The following is a 16,302-nucleotide window of genomic DNA, read 5'->3' as shown; positions in this document are numbered from 1 at the left end:
ACCCTGGGATGAGTCAGGAGCTGAGGTGAGTCCAGGCTGTCATCAGCGCCACACAAATTCAGTGATGTGTGAAACTGAAACGTGCACACTGCCTGGCAGTAGAATTCATGACATTAGCACTAAGTTGCAAAGGTTTTAGATTGTGAAACGACACTTCTCAGCAAGTCCCACAATGCTGCAGCTGCAAACAGGGGCCAGCAATGCAGAGCTCTCTCCACAGAATGGAGCCTAAAGCATAGCACCTTACAGGACTCTCAATTTGGAAACCCTTTAACACTGGGGACTTGATAACTCCTCAGATACATTGTACAATATTTGCAGTTGAATGGTTCTAAGAACACACTGGAAAGCTGGAATTCAATGAAATTACAAATTGAAAAAAAAAATAAAGAAAAAAGTAATTGTTACATAAGTGATTCAGTGTAATTGAAACCTGAAATATTGCCCCACATTGGGCATATACAGAGATATTTAGTGAGGTAATAAACTTCACTTCATCTGAACAAAAAAAACCCCAATGCTCCTGCAATGGAAGTTGCACAAAATCCACATTACAAATGCCCTAGACTTTTTTTGGATATTCTGTTCTCTTGTGACTCTCTTCTTATCAAACATATACCATCCATCCATGGATCATGGGATCATGTGAATTCATATTAAGACAAAATTCTCAGCTTTGTGCAAAGAACTGGAGTTCTGTATATAACTTTGTATGAACCAAAGATTTACAGTCTCTGCAGCTTATCTGTGCACTGTGGCACTTTTCAATGGAATGACTTCTAGTTCTTACATTACACAGCTATTACCCTTTATAGCCCAGTAGCTGAATTGGCCACTTTGATCTCTTTGTTCCCACTTCTGCCCCAATTACACTTGTCAGAAATCAGATGTGCAGAGTGATTAAGGCCATGAAAATGCAGAGATAATTACCCATAGAGAAAGTCACCTCAGATGGCATATGTTATTCTGTCTTCTCTGCATAGAAAGGTTTTGTGGCAATTGTAATTGTTTTCAGGGTTGGCTTGTAATTGTCATCACTTTCCCTCACAAACTTCCATTCCTGGCTAAACATTTCTATCTCCTGCCAAGTCATCACAAATACTTCAGACAGTGAGATCTGGTTTTAATGCAAATATTTATCAGTCAGGAAAATTTTGTTTCTGGCAGTGAAAACATTGCTTATTTTTGTGCACTGTAGCAACTCCATTAGGAAACTATCATTGTTAGTAAGTGATACATACATCACCCTTCACCAACATGCATATTGTTTCAAGAATTAATTTGAATGTTGCCTGTCATTTCATTCTAAGTTGAAAAGCACAAAATGGGAAAGAGTTCATATAGTGTGAAGGAGGAGCAGCTCTGGGCAACCTGTGCCAACCCAAAATTGATCAAACCCAGTTTGAAGAGGCCATTACTATTATATTGCAGGACTTGTATTTTTGTAGTATAGCTTCTTTGAGTATCTGCCACGCTAAACAACTGGCAAGTAAGAAAATGCTTTTTCATAGCCTAGGAATAGTCTTCATACACACACTCCCACGGTGATGCTCTTTCAACACTTTGATGCAACTTTTGAATTTTGATGCAACAATGAAAAAATCAACTTTTTATTTTGTGGAGCTGTGCAGATACTCTGGGCTTGACAGTATACACTAAAATCTAAAGTCAGATGAGGTGATAATGACCTGGAAAAAGGTGTGAGCAGTGTACAAGTCATATGTGTATTATAAGGCAGGAAGGAGAATCCGATGAAAATCCATTACCAGAGGCCTATCTTTGTAATCTCAGTTCCCAATACCAGGGATTCTTTTTTTATTTCTTTATTTTTTAAATAAAGGTTTTAACTAATTGTAGACATTATTTAACTATAATATTTAACATATTTAACTAATGTAGACATTATTCAATATCAATGGGGAACAGCAAGAAACTGGATGCTCAGACACCTTTCAAAGGCACTAGTAAAGGATTTACACCTTATCAATTAATCTCATCAATGGATCACTTTCTATTTTATTTCTATGGAGAACTACTTTGCAAAGCTGTATTTCATCGATTTGAAATAGGTTTCTGCAATACTTAACCAATTGTAGCAAATCTCTTCATCTGTGAATCCCCTGGGGTAGGGTGTGTTTTAAACGGGTAACTGGTTTTGATGGCATACTTGGCAAGGAGGAGCACTGTGCCAACCTTCATACTGTGATACCATTCAGGACACAGTGAATTCCACAAAACCATTGACATCATGCCTGAGCCATCAGCAACTTCAAAGTAAGCCTGAAGAAAAAAGAGACAATATATAGTAATCTTATTTATTATCATTCTGGTATGTATTTATTTTGGATCATGCACCAGGCACTTGACTCAAACGATTTCTCTGTTACAAATGGATATAGAGGATGTTCCAGAACTTGTACTGAATTCTAGAGCTGAAAAAAATCCCCAGTTTTTAAACCAGGCAAATGCTGAACTTGAAACTGAGCAGATCACTCAGTAGTAGGAAAAGATTTTTAAACTACCCACCACACCTCCAGTCTCTTTTTCTAAGAAGTTCAACACAAAAATATCACAAGTTAAATATATTAGAAAAATAATTAAGAATTTTACAGTAAAATAATCTATCTTAAAGTCACCAGATGAGAGAATCAGGGCCTAGAAATAATTTAAATATATTTTATTTTTTTGACAGGACATACTAACTCCAGCTTTCAAAGCACTGAGACCAGAAATGCCAAGCTATTAAAATACTAACATCTCAAAGTATCTTTTTCTTCACAAACAGCTAAAATGAACTTTAGTAACTGAAACACATCCACTAAAGTTTGTACATGTATGATCACAAAATTCAGCATTTCCTGCTCTAGAGTGCTCAATATTTTTGTAAATTATTTTCCATATAGAATAGCTAAAAAATAACTTCATGTGCTTACTATATGGGAAAAATTATTTTCAAATATCCTACAGCAATTTGTTTGAGTGTTAACCTATGCATTTATCCCTCTTTACCTGATAAGGCATATCCATTTTTTTCTCTGGTTTTCCATAGTACCTTAATCTAGATTTGTGCAGGATTCTCACAAGAAGTGGATGGAAATGGACTCTGCTTCTCCATGTCATTTCCAGGTGACCAAGATTAGTCAGTTTGGAGACTAAGGTTAAAAGGAGGGGAAAAGAAAAGACCAAAAAAGAACACTCATGATTGAACATGTAAGTTTGAATGAACATAAACATGAACATAAAGTGCAAGGATGTGACATGTATTAATGTTTCTAACATTTAGAAAGGGTCATTTGCTGGTATCATTCACCAATAAATTCTGTTATGAACTATCTGCATGCAGCATAGTTTTGCTTTCTTTTTTTTAAATTGAGAACAATGACACATTTTAAATGACTCAGAAGTGTTGTCAGATGAGCAGAAGGGCTTTTACAAAAACCACAGGTGTCAGCTTACAAGGGCATCACACTCATGCAGAAGTCCTGTTATACCCCTCTCCTCACCAGGCTTCATGGAATGGCCTGAGCCCTTCAACAGTGACCACATTTGGGGTGGCAGCTTTTAGGTGTGAGCATCCTGCTCAACAGACTAGCCAAGAGACTACTATTGCACCCAGTGGTTTTGATACCTCAGACGACTGGGCACAAGTACCACAGCTACATATTTTCAGCCAATGTTTCATACCGTTTAAAAACCTCAAAGCAACAAAGAATCACAGAACGGGTTGGGTTTTGAAAGGGGTCATCTTGTTCCAACACTGTGCCACGGGAGGGACATGCTCCACCAGGCCAGGTTGCCCAGAGCCCCATCGACGCTGGTCTTCAATACTCCCAGGGATAGAGCATCTACAAGCTGGCAACTCTGGGCAACCTGTGCCAGGGCCTCACCATTCTCCTAGGGAAGAGGTTTTTCCTACAGGAACAGGTGAACTGTGACACAAGTGGCACATTGCCAGTGGGGCCAAAGACAGCTAGAGGATACCAGGGTGCTCAGCCCAGCTGCACGAGCAATCACAGAATCAGGTAGGAAAAGACGCCTAAAATCATCGGTATGACCAAACACCACCCTGTCAACCAGGCCGTGGCACCAAGTGCCACAGCCAGTCTTGTGTTCAATACCTCCAGGGTAACTTTATCACCTCCCTGGGCAGCCCGTTCCAATGTCCAATCATCCTTTCTGAGAAGGAATTCTTCCTAATGTGCGAGCTAAACCTTCACTTAAGACTATATGCCCTTGCACTGCCGCTAGTTGCCTGGGAGAAGAGCCCGAGCCCCACCCAACTGGCTATACCCTCCTGTCAGGTGATGGTAGAAAGCGAAAAGGATCCCCAAGCCTCCTCCAGGCTGAGCCCCCCCAGCTCTCTCAGCCTCCCCTCATAGGACTTGTGCTCCCGACCCTTCCCCAGCTCCGCCGCCCAACAAAAGGCAAACAACGGCACCGCCCCCTCCCTCTGTGTGCCCCGGGACGCCTCAGGGCGTCCCTCCGCACTCCTACAGCCGCGTCCTCCGGGCTCACCGTCCACGTCCACCTGCACCGGGGGCCTGTCCGGCACCCACACGTCTCCATAGGGATCCTCGTTGTTCCAGAGCGGCAGGTAGTGCCTATTATCCCCGCGGAGCGGCAGGAGCGGGCGCTGCCCGTCGGGCGGGGTGGCCGCGGCGGCGGTGGCGGTGCCCCCGGCCCGCTCCAGCCCCTCCAGGCAGAGGAAGCCGCGGTTCAGGCGTTTCTCGTCGTAGCGATACGAGCAGCACGTCAGGCGGAGGCGCGTGCCCGCCCGCAGGCGCGCGCGCTGGACGAGCCCGTTGAGGCGCGGCGCGAGGTGGCAGCGGTGCTGGCGCGCGCCGTCCGCGAGCGTCACGTCGTACCAGTACCGGGGGGGAGCGGCGGGCGGCGCCTGCGCCAGGTACCGCTCCACCGCCACCACCGTCACGGCCGGCGGCTCCGCGGGCGCCGCGCTCAGCTGCGAGGAGCCTTGCACCTCCTCAAACACCCTCGGCAGACAGAACGCCCCGCCGCCCTCCGCCGAGGCCGCCGCCCGGCTCTCCTCGGCGCGTTCCGGGGTAGGGTCCTGCATGACAGCGTCCTGGCCGCCCCTCCCGGCCGATAGCCGCGGCCCGGGGCGCTGCCGGGGCCGGCGGCGCCGGCCGCGAGCTCCCGCTGTCATGGCGCGCGCGCGGGGCGGGGCGGGTGCGCGCGCGCCGTTCAAACCGCCAACGGCCGGGGCGGGGGCGGGGACAGCGACACGGGGACACGGATACCGGGACAGCGGGACGGGAGAGCGGCGGCCGGGGAGCAGCTGCAGTCGGGAGCAGGGACGAGGCTGAAGCTCGGGGAAGCGGTGGGAGAGGCGGCGGCGGGCGGCCCCGGGAATTCTTCCGCTAGGCTGGGGCCGCGGCTGCTCCCGTGCTGGCTGGCGGCCGCTCTCGTCCCGTGGCGGTGACATTGTGGCCGTGGCATTGTGTTGGTGCCCCGGGGCTCGGGCCGCAGGTGACCCCAGCGCCCCGTCCGTGGGACAGAGGCCCTGAGCAGCGACCAGCGCCTCGGTCCCTGCCGCCTTCTCTGAGGAGCCACTACAGCGGGAGCGAGGGCTAAAAAAAAGGCTAGGAAGAGCAGCAACTTGCAGTCTTTATAGTGTCACTGGTGCAGATAGTCTCTGGAAATCCAGAAGTGCGGCTGCAGCTTAGGCGGAGCTGGCTCAGGTGCTGGGCCAGAGCTGCTCTTCCACCCTGAGCACAGTTGGAGTCTACTGCCTTTGTGACTGGAGCATTTACTATGAGGAAATTGGAAAACATGTTGCCTAAACGATTTTAAACAGACCGAAAAAACTAGATAAAGGGGTATAAATCACAAGTTTTTGTGCTGGTTTGTTTTTTTGCTGGTATAAATCACAAGTTTCCTAGAATTCTCTAGGAATGATATGAGATTGTGTATTTTATGTCACAGTGTTTTCCTTAGTGAGAAAATTTAAAACAAATCAGTCATTTGTATTATGTAGAGGCCAATATTGGGTAGAACTTCCACATGGTGTCTTTCTTCCCCAGTAAATAGTCGTGTGAAATGATAAAATGGCATTTACAGTTCAAAAAAATTAACTTTTAAACCTTTTCAATGATCTTGCACAGGATGTGATTTCACATCACATACAAGCTTTACCTGGAGAACTATGGTGAACTTTTTTTTAATAACTTTTTTTAGTTATTAAATAACCTGTGGATATAATGAGGAAATCTGTGGACTGCTCCCATCTTATCTCCACTTTTGTCTATGCCCATGATGTGATTTGCAGAAGAAACTTATTTACACACAGGTTATTGTTACATGTGCATTTGTTGCCAGATCTTATTAGTGTGATTCACTGTGGTTTTATTCATTGAAGCTGAAGCTTTTGTGGAGTGGTAATGGACTGATGTGGATTGATAGCAGAGTTAATATGGTATAAATCTATGCACTGCAGGTTCATGATAGCTCCTTCTCTTAGGAACTTGCTCCTGCTGCCTTCTTTCTCACCTGCAGAGGTCCAGCTAACATAACAATTTCAAAACTGCTGGAACAAGGGCAAATCTCTTGCTGGCAGCGTGTCAACAACATGTTTTAAAGACTGGGTATGTCTGCAAGTTCTATCTAATCACATCTAGATATGATTTCCATACCTGAACAGTGGGACCAATATGATTGTATTAGAAACTGGAGGTTGAGAAACACTCAGAGAATCAGGATTGACTGGAGAGGAGCCATCAGCAGATGGCTGTATCACATCACAACAACTGAGGGCTTTGTGCTGAGCCTGCTTCATCAGGGTGTGTAAGCAGCTCACTGAAGACAATATGATTTTTCCATGCCTGTAACCAAGTGTGTGAAATGATACTTGTGTTCACCTCTGGTCCATCAACAGTCTTAAATTCTCAGAGACAATTAGAAGTCAAATATCTTGGTTTTTATATACAACACATCTTAAAACAACAGTTAGCCTTTATAGCAGTGACAGGGAAGAGTGAGCTATGCTGAATAGAAGGATGTTGTTATATTCTGTTAAATATTACATTTAAAATACTTTGGAGAAATGAAAGGCACAAAAGAATAAAAGGTAATGCTCTAGATTAAAAAAAAAATAAAAATTAGCTGGTCTGCAAGATGATAAAGCTTACTGTAAAAGTTGTTCACCACAAGGTGTTTTGAGGGCAAAAATAGAAAAGTTTTTCTGATGCATTTCACCATGATTTCCTAGGTGCTTTTGTTAAATCTTCTTAGAAAATAACATAAGCAGTTAAATAATGCTAAAATAACATTTTGAGTGATTACCCTGCTGACATCCCCTTGCCCTTTAATCAGCTCTCTGCACTTTGAAAGGCAGTTTAAGAAAGTGGTGGGTTATCAGCAGGAAAATTTCTTACACTTTTGGTGTGTGTAACTTAGACTTACTGCACAGGTTTTAAAATCTATAGAAGTCTTTCCTACAGACTGCAGGTTTGCTTATACTTCATTTAACTTAAAATACAGCTGTTTAAATGTGTAACTGAACTTGTAAGCCAGCTTTTATGATGGACTTTGGAGAAACAATTCTAGTTCTTGTAGCATCAGTGACTGCAAGCTGTCATTTTGCTGTAGTTCCACTGCCCTCATCCCACAGGGTGTTTGTGTAAAGAGAAGGGCAGACACACAGAAATTCAGTGAAGTTCAGTAGCAGCATACACAGCACAGCACTGGCAGTCACCCTTAGGAGCACTCTGTCCAGTCTGAACTCTCACATTGTCACTTGGACATCTTTATCCATACAAGGATATATATTTTTTTTGTTCCAATGGGCAGATATGGATGTTACCCTAATGATTGTGACTGGATTTGGAAAACAATAACAAAGGTTTCTATGGTTTTTACAAAGCTGATGTCAATATAACAGAATCATTACAAGTGTGGTACTAGTTTTGACTTTCAGAGTATTTTTATTACTGTTTCAATTGTACAATTTCAACATTAGAGAAAAATACATAGTGTACAGTACATAACTTGCATGGTTCCCAGGTTCTAAAGTCATGTGCCAAGGTTCAGGCTGCAGAAGAGAGTTCACCATGCCTAAAATGAAAGCAGGCACATACACACAGTTCTACATTGCTGCAGCATTAGCACAACCTTGTGTGGCAAATGCAACATTATGAGCACCACCTGCAGGAGACTGCATGTACCAAAGGGTTAATGACATGGATCCTTAACATTCTGCCCTGTAGCATTTTTTCATGTCAAAGTGACATCACTAGAAAAACACATTAAGCAGTTCACTCCTTGGTTTTAAAAGTTAGTGAAAGGGTACAGCTAGTGAAAACACCTCACAAAATGTAATTACAAATCTGATATATATTTTGCATAGTTAAAACTAGGTCTGGATAACCTTGGTTACTGAATTTTTTTCTTCTGGCCTTTGTACTTTTGCTTTGAGCTGAACAGTTATTCAAAAGACTCCCTCATTCAGTTCTCCTCAATCATTTCAGGTACCTTTCAATTTCTTTAGCTGCTTTCTTTTCCTTAACATCTTTTAATCTTTTGTATTCCTCCTACAGCAATATGCTGTGCCAGACATCCACTCCCTCCCCTTTAGTTATTCTTATTTATTTTCTTCAGCTTTTCCCTCCTCTTCAGTCACTTCCCCTTTTTTCAGTTGTTTTCAACATCTCTGGGCTCTTTCTCATCTGCAGCCATTCTGACTATCTCTTGACAGAGAGACAGTCCCACAAGTTTCTCTTTGTTGCATCCAATTGCTATTGCTATTTGCAATACCACTTCTAAATCCTTCAAAAGCATTCACCTCTAGGTGCCTCATGCTTTCCATAATTACGTATGGAAAATTTTGAATGGTTTTTCTATAGTGAATAGAAGACGAAAATCCAGCTCACTGCCTTGAATTGTAACTAGAAAGAAGAAAGAGCTAATAGAGGGAAACAGAATGAATAATTACAATCCAAATGTAATAGTGCATATTCCCTTGAACTTGGGGTTGTTTGGGTTTTTTCCCTTTTAGCATGGAGTTAAACTTCTTCACAGCTTATTGTGTCACGTGTCAACTTATTGTCACGATTTTCTGCTACAGTAAACTTAAACAAATCTGATTACATTTGCTTCTTTAATCTGTTGATATGGGTTGTTATTATAAATTCCTACTGTTCTTTGCTAGCATCAGGAAAATATCAGCCTCCTACCTGTTGACACCACAACAGGGGAGGGAAAAAATTCACATGCATCCTCTGTAATGCAGAGGCTGCTGAGATAAGCACACATTAAAAATATTACAAGGCAGCCTGGATCACTGATTACTTATAGCATGAGCAGCTTTGCAAGTTTTGCAACACCTACTGTGTGCAAAATGAAAGCTCTCCCTTTACCGTCTCTTAGACTTTTAAGTCAAAAGCAAGTAAGTTGCTGATAAGTTGATTGTCTGCAACTTGCTTTTTGCTAGTAATTGTAATGTTCATCTCTGGTTCTGTTACAGACTTTGGGGTTTGTTTTTGTTGTTTGTTTGTTTTTTATTTCCCCCACCCCATTGTTTGTTCTGTGAGTCAAATGCAATGAGCCCAACTGTTCAGCAGCACAGGGAGCCAAGCCAGGCCCTGGCAACAGGCAGGAAAATTGCTACAACCAGACAGAGCTCCTGTTGTCACACAGTTCTGCCCAAGCACTTTCCATTCAGGTTTCAAGTCTTCACACAAGATAATTACTCACATACACTAAGAACCACTTTGAGTATTTAACAGCATTTTTTTAGTATGGCTTTAGGCTTATTTTTCTGTTAGTTAAACATTTAAAAGGAAAATACTTCATTAAAAAACACTATACATTTTGAGATAAGCTAGTGCCTGTGAAAAGTGCTAGGTTAGTAACTTTGGAAAGTACAGTCCTCCATATAGCCAGAAACGTAACAGCAACAGTGCAGGCACCTCTGATGTGCCTGCAGCAGTGAGATGCCAGCACAGGGAGCACAGGGAAAGGTGATTAGCCCCTAGTTTGATTCCCTGCTGACATACACAGGGACAGCAGTTCTGAGCGCCTGTCAGTCACAGCATCACTGTCAGCACCTGAACTGACGTACTGGACAGTGCAGCTACCACATCCAACAACACTCTTTCTGCCCTCTTAGTTAACATAGAACCATCATCCTTGAGGTAGACGACCAGACATTCCAACACACTTTCCCTGCACCTTTCAGTATCAAATATTTCAAGTAAAAATACCTGTTTTCAAGCACTGGAACTAGTGATTTCACTTTTGCCCACAGCGTTATCCCTACTGTATCATGTCTGGAATAAGCTCTTTTGTATTACATTTGATGCTTTACATTTTCAAAGCACATCCAAAAATCAGCTACATAAGGATTACATTAAACCCTACAACTGAATCATAGTATATGATTATATAATATATATATTATATCTCTATAGTTTTATGGCCAACTTATAAGCCCCTGAGAACAGAGTTTATGCAGAAACACTGGCACCAATAACGCTAGAAGACACAGCTTTATTTAGATGTAATTAGCATAGAAAGCACCTGGAATTATTTATATTTTCTATTTATAATAGATTAACTCTTTGGATATTTTCATAACTATATTAAGAATACATTTGTTAATCTTAACATCCATTGTTTAAAGATTATATTTACACACATACATAAAGACTTATGTGAAAGAGCAAGAAGGAAGAAAAGAAAGTGCCTGCTCTTGTGCCCTTATTTATATACATGGGTAGTGCCTTTAAATCAATTCATATGAGTGCGGGTCCCAGGTGTGAATAAAACTTAGAGGTTCTGTTTCATAATGCTTTATGCATCTATGATTTTGACTATTTAACTGTTTTTACAATACATCCTACAGTAACTGTGTCTATAGGCTCAGGCATCCTGAGAGAAACACAAAGTCTGTCCCCCCCCTGCATTTGTAAAAATCCCAGATGGGGCACATGTTCAGCATTAACTATTTTTATAACTCTACTGAAACACACCTGTTCACCCAGCACAGGGGATGATTCCTCAAGGTCCAAGGAGGGTGGATCCCTCAAGCCACCACAGGCTGTTGCTCTTTCACTGCTGTAAGACTTGGATAAGTCATTCAGGTTCATCTCGGTGACACACTAACACCTTGCTTAAACTGCAAAATGAGTCCAAACCCAATTCAAAATAGATTCCAACTGTATTTTTGTATCTACCTACAGCTGTTGCTGTCCATAAAAAGTGACTTCGGTTCAAGATACCAACATTACATCATCTGTGAAACTGTCCATTCTTCAGAGTACAGGAGCTTCTTATATTGGCTACATTCTTCACTGAAGTCTCCTAATACAATCTTTGTTTGCAACATGCTTTGAGACACAAACTAAACATGTCTGCAATACTTCAACAGGAAAATGGAATTCTTTCCAGACTGAAAGAATATGAATTTTGATAAGTTAATAATGACATTTTTGTAGGTAAGAAGTGCAAATTTGTGTGTATTACCTCTGAGAATTTTACACTGTTACCTATAGGGAATTTTTCATTTTCTTCATTTTGATGTGCTTTACCAGTTGAATAGTACATTTTGACCAAGAGTCATAAAGTATATTTGACTGCTGCCTCCTGACTGTACAGAAGCAAAGAACACCTTGAAAGGGAAAAGAAAAAAAAAAAGAAAAAAAATGCTACTGTCAGTTTCTATTTATGAAAATATTTTTAGTCATATAGTAAAGGTGATAGAATGCCACAGTCCCAAATACAAGGATATACATATATCACAATTAAATTTCAATCCCATGAGGAACTTTTTAAACTGAAACTGTACTTCTGGCACAACTGCATTATTTAATGTATTTCTTCCCCTATTTGAAAAAACATAGGAGAACATTTTAAAATAATTAATCTAAGGTTTTAGGGCTTCCATTTCTAAATATGACAGTGGGACTAAACAGATTTCAGAGAACATTTACCAAAACTGCTATATGCAAGAAATCATACCTGATTATCCATACTTATTGGTGTCTGCAATTAGGAGTGTTGGATTTTTTTTTTCCCCATGATGACTGCTCTGAACTGCCTGTACTTTCAGTAGCCCATGAGAGGCAGTCCTGCAGCTGGGAATTTTTGGGGCTCAGTCCCAAAAACTAACCCTCCCCACTACACCTGTGGTGCTGTGCAGTTCACAATGTCTGTATTTGTTATTACTGACAGCAGTGAAGGCTGGGTGAATAGCAAGTTCTAACAGCCAGTGGTGGGAATGTGTGCAACATCCATAATGAATATCCATAATGGGTGCTCTGTAGGATCAGTGACCACATTGGCTTTGAACAGGGAAGTTATACCAAGGTAATACCAATACCAAAGTTATACCGAGGAAATAACCAAAAACAAAGTTACCAAAATGAACTGGTCTGTCATAGTCAGCTATTACTCATTTTTGCTAAGTCACCACACTGTAGTCATCTCTGTACCTTGTCATTTCTTTCACATAGAAATTTTAGCTTCTGTGCTTTCTTGTGCATAAATACTCCTTCCAGATTTCCTGTTTCCACAGAGCGCAGTTCAATTGCTTTTTCTCCCCAGCCCATGACCTGATTGGACTGAAGGTAAGCTAAAAGAAAAAAAAGGAGAAAAAAAAAAAAGGTATTATTTAACAGCTGAAAGATTGATTCTTGTCTCATTTATGTTAATTATGGATCTGATGCATTTCTCTTTGATAACAATATATTCTGAATTATTTGTATTTTAAATTTACACAAAAAGCCTTAGAAATAGTAACTAAATTTCAGTTTGTCCTCTCAGACTTATATTCTGAACTCTAGACATAAACCTTAACTATTACTGTATATCTCAGACTAACAAAAGGTTGAAGGAAACCTCTGAAGGGCATCTTGTTTAACTGCTGGCCCCAAAGCAGGGCCAAAATAGACAAGGTTACTCAGGACCTTGTACAGATATGGTTTAATGGATAGTTCACAACCTTTCCAAGACCCTACTGCAATGCATCACTACTTTCAAGACTGAACATTTCTTCCTAATATAACGTGGTGCAACTTGTGCCCATCTTTGCCTCTCATCCTTTAACTGTTCATATTTGAGAAAAGTCTTCACCATCTTCTCTGTACCCAATGTACTCTGTTCCCATTATGAAGCTGAGTTTGTATTTACTATGGAGTTCAGCTTTAGCTGGAAACCTAAATACTTCAGAATCTGAGACCATGGCATGATTCATTTGGTGTTTTCCCATCACTGGTTATGTGCCATATTTCCAAAACCAAAAGACTAGTGCTGTGGAAGCTTACTACAATACTCCCTTGAAATCTGGCAATAGGAAATTGGAATAGTGATGAAGGAGTTAACACCACAGATGACAAATTAGGCATAGTTTCAGTGAAAGCCCTCCAACTGGTACTTGTATGGGCTTCCAAGGTAAAATCACATTAGTTATGCTCTACTGGTAGTCGGCGCTCAGAAATTGTTCTTCTTGCGCAGCTATCACCTGTTGTATCATTAGTCTGAGAATTCTGGTGCTCTAAAATGATGTAGAGGGAATGTGTGCACTGGACTGGGTTTTAGCTTCATTGGACAGTGCATGTCTGCCTTACATTATTAGTGTGAGTAAGGTCTGCTTCTTAAAACCTTCCATGTTGATTTAGGTTTCTGTCTAAAAATTGAACTTTCAGTACAGACGGATACTGGAAGCAACAGCCCGCAATCCTGCTTGAGAAAGACAGCAGAAAATAAAGGCAATATGCCCATGTGACTGCATATACTTCTAGCAGAGTTGATTTAATATTAACTTGGAATCCTTGCTTTGTAACTGTTGTTAGAACAAATGTATGAAAATCATACCTCCTTGGAAACACATATGGTTTGGTTACAGTGTTGTGATTTTAGTTTCCTCAGAGTCTATAAATTTCCCCTAAATCTGTTCAGAAGACTTTAAGTTATTCTTTTTGCACACTGAAGGCTTCCCTGCCACCAGTGCTGAGAGCAAGATAATTCTTTCCCAGTATCTCAGTCATGAGGAAAAAGGAAGAAATCAATGTATTTTAAAAGCAAAGCAACACTGAGCAACCAAGGGTTAGTGGCAAAAGAGGAGCAAGGAGTATTTTCTAAAACTCAAACAGATGAAATGGAATATATTTTAAAATCTTTATGCTTCAGGCTGTACAACAGGGCACCATTGCTGTAGGCTGTGACAAAGTGTCATTAACATTTCTGAACAGTGCAGCAGTAGCAGGATGAACCCAGGGCACCACCCATGCAGTCTACAGTATCTGAAAAGCCCAGACCACACATAAAGTGAGGAACATCAAAATGATACAAGACTCAAATTTTTGCTCTTTTTTTGTACCAATTGAAATCACATTAACCTTTTCAAATTTTGATTTTGAATGCAATGGAGACAGAGGCACCCTGTGGTTCTGGGAAGCAAGGCAGGTGCATATATATATATTAACAGCATGAAACCAGTCTGTGGCTACACTATTTAGTGTAGGTCATATAGGTCTGGCAACAAAGAACTAATAAGTCTCCTGATCTTTTCCACTACATGAAATTTACACTCCAGGTACCACTGTGTTTGTATCTGCCTTTGGCAGATTTCAATTTGATAGCTTCCATGCAGCTCCCAGTAACCACTGCTGCAACCTCTAGGTCATCTGCAGGACCACTTCTGCTGTGTTCTGAAGAGATCTGACCTCCAGGCAGTATTCAGGAACAGAATAAATCAGATACGCAAAGTTCAGCCCTGATGCTCTGCTGTCTGGCCAATATACCAAGAACTTATCCACTGACAATGACAGGTTTAATTACAAGTAGCATAAAATCTCAGTTTTGTAGCAGAATCAAATTCTTTTCCAAATTTCATCTGTGAAACAGCATGCAAACAAAATGGCCCCATTACACCATCTGCACAGTTGTCCAGTAATAAGGACTTGTCTATACATGGGGATTAATCTGAAGGATAGCAGTACTGAGTTCACAGGTCAGTACTGAGTCATAATAATACTCCCACGTGGGAGATTTTAAAGGTGTTTCATGTGAGATGAACTGAGAGCAGATACTCAGAAAAAAGTTGTCTTATTTTGGAACAATAGCTCCTATACTACAAGCACCTTGGGAATAGTTACTTTGAGTCCACTTTCCACTGCAGCTTTAGATAAATATATCCTATGCTTCCAGCTGGTATGTTGTAGAGCATTGAGGCAGTAATTTAACCACCTTTCTGCTTCTCTACAGAATAGTCTTCTTGCTTCTAAAATGTACAGGGAAAAGGAAATAAAGACTTTTACTAGTCCCTCTGGGAATATCCAGATTTGTGTCAACCCTCTATGGCTACATACTGTAAATAATTCATTACTCACACAAAAGGGCAAGAGTGCGCCTAAATCTTATTAACTTGATGTTTCTTAATGCCTTTTTAAAACCTGTTTTACAGAAAATATTACAGCTATATTTATATTTTGCCCTACATATGTGTACATCTTTCAGATTAAACATAGAATACTTCTACAGTTTTAATTTCCCATGGGATTTGAGCTTCCTCTCTCTAAATTATTAACAGATTGGTCACAGAGGTCCCAATTTAAGACTATGAGTAAGATATATTTAGATTCCCTGCCCTAAATCCATCGATTATAATACAAACTATATTTTATTTTTTGTATCAAAATACTCTCACCAACTACAAACTTTTCTTTCAAAATACTTGTTTAAAGAAATCAAGAAATAAGCAAAGGATGACTCGAGAGTGCCCTGAGGGTAACACAAGACCCTTCTATCTCTGCAACGGAGAGTGAAAATTGAGATATGCTCATACAGACTTCAAGAGGTTTAAAATGGGAATAGAAATCCCAAGAAAACAGGATCTTTTAAAAAACTGTTAAGTTACCCCTAAGCTGGGCCATTCAAATAACATTCACACTTCTCTCATAATGTTTTTGTCTACAGCCAATGATATCAAAGGATTAAGAAAATTAATAGGAGTTAGTGGTAAAATTATTAAAATAACAGTTAAGAGAGGCCCTTACGTGAAGTTTGAATTGTGTGTTTATAGGTTAGGTTAGCTGTTAGTTGAAATGTGATTTCAATCAGAACTCAACCACATCCTAAAGATGGGCTTGTCCTAAAACTACTCAGGTAGAAGTGAAAGGAAAAAGTGAACATCCTTGATTTTTCACTGTGGTATCCAGTTTCCACCAAGCTAGTAACAGGCATCTGTGCAGTCTAATTGTCTTGGGCTTGTTTTGTTGGTATGTTTGTTTTAAAATAAAGAACAAGAGTGAGACAGAAATTAAAAGTAACAAGTAATAAACCCAAAAA

The 16,302-nt window shown here is 40.9% G+C and overlaps 2 protein-coding genes and 1 long non-coding RNA gene across 15 annotated transcripts in view; 1 reads left to right on the top strand and 2 right to left on the bottom strand.

The window, feature by feature from the left end:
• Positions 1 to 5,175, bottom strand: part of RADX (RPA1 related single stranded DNA binding protein, X-linked) — a 24,003-nt gene extending 18,828 nt beyond the window's left edge. For all 3 annotated transcript variants that reach the window (XM_086850183.1, XM_086850186.1, XM_086850185.1), the window contains exons 1-3: positions 4,516 to 5,175; positions 3,010 to 3,152; positions 2,088 to 2,280 (exon numbers count right to left, since the gene is read on the bottom strand). In XM_086850183.1, the coding sequence (XP_086706309.1) occupies positions 2,088 to 2,280; positions 3,010 to 3,152; positions 4,516 to 5,164 (985 nt within the window). In that variant the 5' untranslated portion in view covers positions 5,165 to 5,175. The remainder of the gene's footprint in view (positions 1 to 2,087; positions 2,281 to 3,009; positions 3,153 to 4,515) is intronic.
• LOC147650562 (uncharacterized) lies at positions 4,802 to 16,302 on the top strand. The gene is made up of 4 exons (XR_015276189.1): positions 4,802 to 5,060; positions 11,196 to 11,450; positions 12,530 to 12,581; positions 13,659 to 16,302. It is a non-coding gene; the product is annotated as an uncharacterized LOC147650562 (long non-coding RNA).
• NRK (Nik related kinase) overlaps positions 7,918 to 16,302 on the bottom strand; it is a 92,792-nt gene continuing 84,407 nt past the window's right edge. For 10 of the 11 annotated variants that reach the window (XM_086850168.1, XM_086850173.1, XM_086850170.1 and 7 more), the window contains 2 exons: positions 12,447 to 12,586; positions 7,918 to 11,623 (listed from right to left, as the gene is read on the bottom strand). In XM_086850168.1, coding sequence (XP_086706294.1) covers positions 11,540 to 11,623; positions 12,447 to 12,586 — 224 coding nt within the window. In that variant the 3' untranslated portion in view covers positions 7,918 to 11,539. The remainder of the gene's footprint in view (positions 11,624 to 12,446; positions 12,587 to 16,302) is intronic. The other variant, XM_086850169.1, reaches the window with a different exon arrangement.

This window comes from Cyanistes caeruleus, chromosome 14 (genome assembly GCF_971803275.1).
Source record: "Cyanistes caeruleus chromosome 14, bCyaCae1.hap1.1, whole genome shotgun sequence".
Lineage (NCBI taxonomy): Eukaryota > Metazoa > Chordata > Aves > Passeriformes > Paridae > Cyanistes > Cyanistes caeruleus.
The sequence above is the reverse complement of the archived record's forward strand: the minus strand, read 5'-3'. Positions and strand labels throughout refer to the sequence as shown.